Below are 6005 nucleotides of genomic sequence, written 5' to 3'. Positions count from 1 at the left end.
GAGGGAGATTCCAGCAGCAGCAGAGTCCCCCATGCCCCGGGTGTGGGAAGATGCACTTGGGGATCTGCTACATGTAACACTCCAGCTCGAGGTACTCTGGCACCAGCAGGGCATGGTGTAGCTAGGGGTGGTGCGCAGAGTTCAGGAGGACCCAACCGTTTCTATGCTATGAGTGGTCGCCAGAGTGCAAAGGCTTCTCTAGATGTTGTCACATGTATATTGACTGTCCAATCTCATGATGTGTATGCTCTTATTGATCCCGGTTCCACTTTGTCCTATGTTACCCCTTATGTTCCTATAGAATTTGGGATAGAACCGGAACAGCTTCCTGAGTCATTCTCTATATCTACTCCGGTTGGCGAGTCTATTATGGCCGCACGGGTTTATAGGGGTTATATTGTCACGATGCATGGTCGGGACACCGTAGCCAATCTCATTAAATTGGGGATGGTCAATTTTGATGTAATTATGGGAATGGATTGGCTTTATTCATGTTTTGCCAAGCTCGATTGCCTAACTAAGACGGTGAGGTTTGAATTTCCAAATGAGCCAGTGGTTGAGTGGAAGGGGGATAATGTGATGCCGAAGGGTAGGTTTATTTCTTACCTTAAGGCCACGAAGATGATTAATAAGGGGTGTATCTATCATTTGGTCCGGGTTACGTACACTAATGTTGAGGCGCCTACACTTAAGTCTGTGCCTGTTGTGAATGAATTTCCGGAGGTCATTCCTGATGAACTCCCTGGAATCCCACCAGACAGGGAGATTGATTTTGGGATTGATGTGATGCTAGGCACATATCCTATATCTATTCCACCCTACAGTTAGAGAAGGGTTAGAGAAGGGTTGCATCCGACTGAGTGTGTCACCATGGGGAGCACCGGTTCTCTTTGTGAGGAAGAAAGATGGATCACTGAGGATGTGTATTGACTATCAGCAGCTCAACAAAGTCACAATCAAAAACAAATACCCATTACCAAGAATAGATTATTTGTTTGATCAGTTACAGGGTGGCAGGTACTTCTCCAAAATTGATTTACGGTCCGGGTACCACCAATTGAAGATCAGGGAGCAAGATATTCCGAAAATAGCTTTTCAGACCCGGTATGGGCACTTTGAATTTTTGGTAATGTCTTTTGGGCTAACAAATGCCCCAGCGGCTTTCATGGATCTTATGAATCGGGTTTTCAAGCCTTTTCTCAATTTCTTTATGATAGTATTCATTGATGATATTCTTGTGTATTCACTAGGTCGAGAGGACCATGTCGATCATCTCAGGGCAGTTTTGCAGACTCTTCATCAGCACCAATTGTATGCAAAATTTTCAAAATATGAATTTTGGCTCGAATCTATCACATTCTTGGGTCATGTTGTCTCCAGAGAAGGAATTAAAGTGGATCCTCAAAAGATTTCAGCAGTGAAGAATTGGCCTAGACCTACAACGCCAATCGAGAATTGCAGTGTTTTGGGTTTAGCATGGTATTACAGGAAGTTTGTGGAGGGGTTCTCTACTCTTGCCACTCCGTTGACTAAATTGACTCAGAAAGCAGTTAAGTTCTAATGGTCCGATGCTTGTGAAAGGAGCTTCCAGGAGTTGAAATCAAGATTGACTACAGCGCCGGTGTTGGCCCTGCCAGAGGGTATAGATGGATTTGTGGTATATTGTGATGCTTCAAGAATTGGGCATGGGTGTGTGTTAATGCAACATGGAAAGGTTATAGCATATGCTTCTAGGCAACTTAAGAATCATGAAAAGAATTATCCAACTCATGACTTAGAGCTTGCGGCAGTGGTTTTTGCATTGAAAATTTGGCGTCATTATTTGTATGGGTCCATGTGGATGTATTCACAGACCACAAGAGTCTCCAATATATTTTCAAGCAAAAGGAGCTGAATCTGAGGCAGAGAAGATGGCTTGAGTTACTCAAGGATTACGACATCGATATTTTGTATCACCCGGGGAAAGCCAATATTGTGGCGGATGCTCTTAGCCGGAAATCTATGGGTAGTTTGGCCCACTTGGAGGCATATCAAAGGCCGTTGGCCAAGGAGGTTCAACAGCTAGCTAGTTTGGGAGTTCGTCTTGCGGACTCTAGTGAAGGAAGGGTAATAGTGAAAAATAGGGTTGAATCATCGTTTGTTGTGGAAGTTAAAGATAAGCAATACAATGATCCATTTTTGGTGCAATTGATGGAGGAAATTCAAAAACATAAAACTATGGCTTTTACCCTTGGCATGGATGATGGTACACTAAGGTACAAAAGGCAGCTATGTATTACAAATGTAGATGATCTCAGGGAAAGAATCATGACCGAGACTCACACTTCTAGGTATTCTGTGCACCCAAGTTCTATGAAGATGTATCATGATCTCAAGGAAGTCTATTGGTGGAATGACATGAAAAGGAATGTGGCGAACTTAGTGACAAGGTGTCCAAATTGTCAGCAAGTGAAGGTCGAACATCATCGGCCTGATGGGTTGGCACAGAACATAGAAATTCCAATGTGGAAGTGGGAAATGATTAATATGGACTTCGTGGTAGGGTTATCGCGCACTCCGTGCAAGTTTGACTCAATTTGGGTAATCGTGGATCGACTCACGAAATCAGCACACTTCTTGCCAGTTAAATCTACCGACACAGCGGAACAGTATGCTCAGTTATATATCAAGGAAATAGTCAGGCTACATGGCACTCCAGTTTCTATCATCTCTGATCAAAGGGCTCAGTTCACGGCCAACTTTTGGAAGAAATTTCAGCAAGGTTTGGGTACTCAGGTAAATCTTAGTACAGCCTTCCATCCAAAGACCGACGGGCAAGCAGAGCAGACTATTCAGACGCTTGAGGATATATTGCGTGCTTGTATTATTGATTTCAAGGGTAGCTGAGATGATCATTTGCCACTTATAGAGTTTGCTTATAACAACAACTTTCATATGAGTATTCAGATGGCACCATTTGAGGCATTGTATGGTAGGAGATGTTGATCTCCCATTGGGTGGTTCGATATTGGGGAAGCTGAGTTGATAGGGCCAAACCTCGTGTATCAAGCTACGGACAAGGTTAAGATCATAAAGGAGCGGTTGAAAACTGCCCAGAGTCATCAAAACTCCTATTCGGATGTCCGTCGCAGAGAGTTAAAGTTCAAAGAAGATGATTGGATATTATTGAAGGTTCCCCCATGAACGGTATTATGCAGTTTGGGAAGAAAGGAAAATTTAGTCCAAGGTATATCGGCCGTACAAAATCATTCAGAGAATTGGCCAGGTGGCGTACAAGCTTGAGCTACCACCCGAGATGTCATTAGTGCATCTGGTATTCCATGTGTCTATGTTGAAGAAGGTAGTTGGAGATCCGTCAGTTATTGTGCTTCTTGAGAACCTTGAGGTTAATGAAGAATTATCATATGAAGAAATTCCAGTTTCCATTCTTGATAGACAAGTCCGAAGGTTGAGGAATAAAAAAATTGCCTACGTGAAAGTATTATGGTGAAACCAGTAGGTTAAAGAGGCCACGTGGGAGGCCGAGGAAGAAATGAAGAAGAAGTATCCTTACATATTTGAATAGCTGTGTAATCCCTTCTTTTTATGAACTTGTCGCCTATGAATTTTGTATCACTTGTTCAGTTAATGTAAAGGTGTTCCTTTTGATTATATGTTGCTTATGAGGCTATGGTTGGTATTGTTATGAGTTGTTTTACGTCATTGGGTTGTGCATATGTTTGTAAGATGTGTTTTTGGGGCTCTCTGGCAGGTGGATAGGCCTAGTTACAAAGGAAACTCAGGCGAAATATTTTGGAAAGTTGGGGAGTTAGTTAAATTTGAGGGTTGCTGGTGTGGGTTATGAAAAACTGAGTTATATAAGGTGTTAATAATAGACCCTGATCCTCATTCGAGGATGAATGATCTTAAGTGGGGGAGGATGTAAGGCCCCGTGAAAGTTTTTCTAAAAACCGGGGTTCCGTGATGCCGGGGCAGGTGTAGAGGTTAATAGTAGTAGAAATTCTTTGCGGAGAGCTTGCTCGCCGCGGTTAGGACTTTTTGGATTGAACAGTGTGCTGGGGAGTTGAAGGAAATGTTGGGCAGAAGTAGGCATTTCTGCGGCCCATTGTGCGGACCGCAGAATGGTTGCAGAATGAGTCAGTTTTCTAGGTTATTTTGATGTCAATTTCACGGCCATTATGCGACCACATAACCACTTCGCGGGCCGCATTCTTGTCGCATATCCCGCCTTGGGATTTTTCGGAGGGAGGTTCTACGATGCACTATGCGATCGCAGAACCATTCAGCGGTGCATTATTTGACCGCAGAATAGGTCTGCGGGCTGCATAGTGACCGCAGACCTGCGACCGCAGAACCTATTTTGGAGTTTCATTTTTGGGGTTTTTAAACCCGACCCTATTCTGTTAAAACACCTACCTTGGACCATTTTAAACTTATTTTTTGATATTTTTAGAGTGAGAGAGAGGGTCCTAGAGGGAGAAAGTGATCTTCACCAAATTGCTCTTCAATTCTCACTTAAAATTAAAGATTATCAAGAGAGGCACCTAGGTCTTCTTCCTAAGAGGTAGGACTCTACCACCCAAACTCTTAATTTCAAAATGTAACTAGAATGGGCCATTAGTAAGGTAATTCATGGGTATGGGAGTGCTTACCTTGCATGCATGTGTTTCTAAGGTATGTGGGGAGGTTGTGAGTTAAAGATAGAAAGGAATGGGGTGTGGGTTGGTGGAGTCTTTCATAGAAAAAGGGCCATGAAACCTTAATACACACATAGTGTTTGATAGAATGCTCAAGTGAGCTAGAATTATGATCATTTTTCTAATTTTTGGTTCAGCTTTTTATATTTCTAGAATAGATTGAAGTTGCTAAGAATTTCGGATCATTTTAGAGTTTGAGAAGCTCAATTGAGGTATGTTGTCTAAACCCCATTCTTCTTAGAATCGAATCCCATGGTGTTCATGTAATTGGAGTAAGTCCTTGATCATTATTGAATTGGCTATTCCTAAATGTGGGTGTGCTGAAGGATGTATGTTCAATATTTATTCTAAATGCTTCATCATGTCATCTTGCCATTTGAGGATGTGTTCAAAATGTGGAATATATTTAGAAATGTTAAGACTTCATGTCAAGATCGAAATAAAGGTTGTTATTCCAAATTGTATGAAAAGCCTCTATGTGCCTAAGATTTCCCAAATTGCTCATATGTGAATTTAATGTCTTGAATGGGAAGCCCTATTGTTGTTGGTAATGATAATGATATTCGAATGTGGAAAAGGGAACTGGAACTCTGAAATACGGCCAAGTGCCAAGAATGGCTTTGTAATCGTTATCACTAGTGCTAATGAATCGAAAAGATATGAAAGAAGTATGATGTGAGATGACTGACTGAAAAAGGTAACGTCTTGGAGAGACGGCCTAGCCGATCGGGCCGTGATCGGATGCCATGCCGCACATATGGTGGTGACTGTGCTGAAAATGATAATTGAAATTGTGGTTATGGTTGATGTCTCAAGTGAGATGACCTAGCTGATCGGGTCGTGATCGGACTCCGTGTAAGAATACGGAGGCATTGTGAATTGTGGAATATCGGCACTAAAGATCACCCAACCTAATAACATGGAAATTGACTTGAAAACTTATGTGATCCTTAAGTTGATGTTTTAGATTATCTGAAGCTCTTATTAAATCCTTGATTGTTCCCCCTTATATTATTATTATTCATTCTATTGAGATGGTGTTTAGCTATACATACTAGTGCTATTCGACGGTACTAACATCCCTTTTGCCGGGGATGATGCATCTTTAAATGGATGCAGGTGGTTACATAGCAGATAGTGTTGATCACATATAGTGTTGCATCCTCTTCTCAGCGGACTCAGTGAGCCCCATTCCATTCTGGAGTCGTGTATTGTACCTTTTGTTTACATTGTGGTCATTTTTTTGAGGTATAGCCAGGGCCTTGTTGCCAACACCATCTTTACTCTCTTTTGTATCTTTAGAGGCTT

The 6005-nt window shown here is 42.0% G+C and overlaps 1 protein-coding gene across 1 annotated transcript; it reads left to right on the top strand.

Moving 5' to 3' along the window:
* The first annotated feature begins 468 nt into the window (after positions 1-468).
* On the top strand, positions 469-828 carry LOC138909730 (uncharacterized). The gene has a single exon (XM_070200943.1). The coding sequence runs from the start codon at positions 469-471 to the stop codon at positions 826-828; it is 360 nt and encodes a 119-aa protein (XP_070057044.1).
* The last annotated feature ends 5177 nt before the right edge of the window (positions 829-6005 follow it).

The sequence above is a fragment of the Nicotiana tomentosiformis genome, chromosome 4 (genome assembly GCF_000390325.3).
Source record: "Nicotiana tomentosiformis chromosome 4, ASM39032v3, whole genome shotgun sequence".
NCBI classification, from domain to species: domain Eukaryota; kingdom Viridiplantae; phylum Streptophyta; class Magnoliopsida; order Solanales; family Solanaceae; genus Nicotiana; species Nicotiana tomentosiformis.
This window is presented reverse-complemented; position numbering and strand designations above follow the sequence as displayed.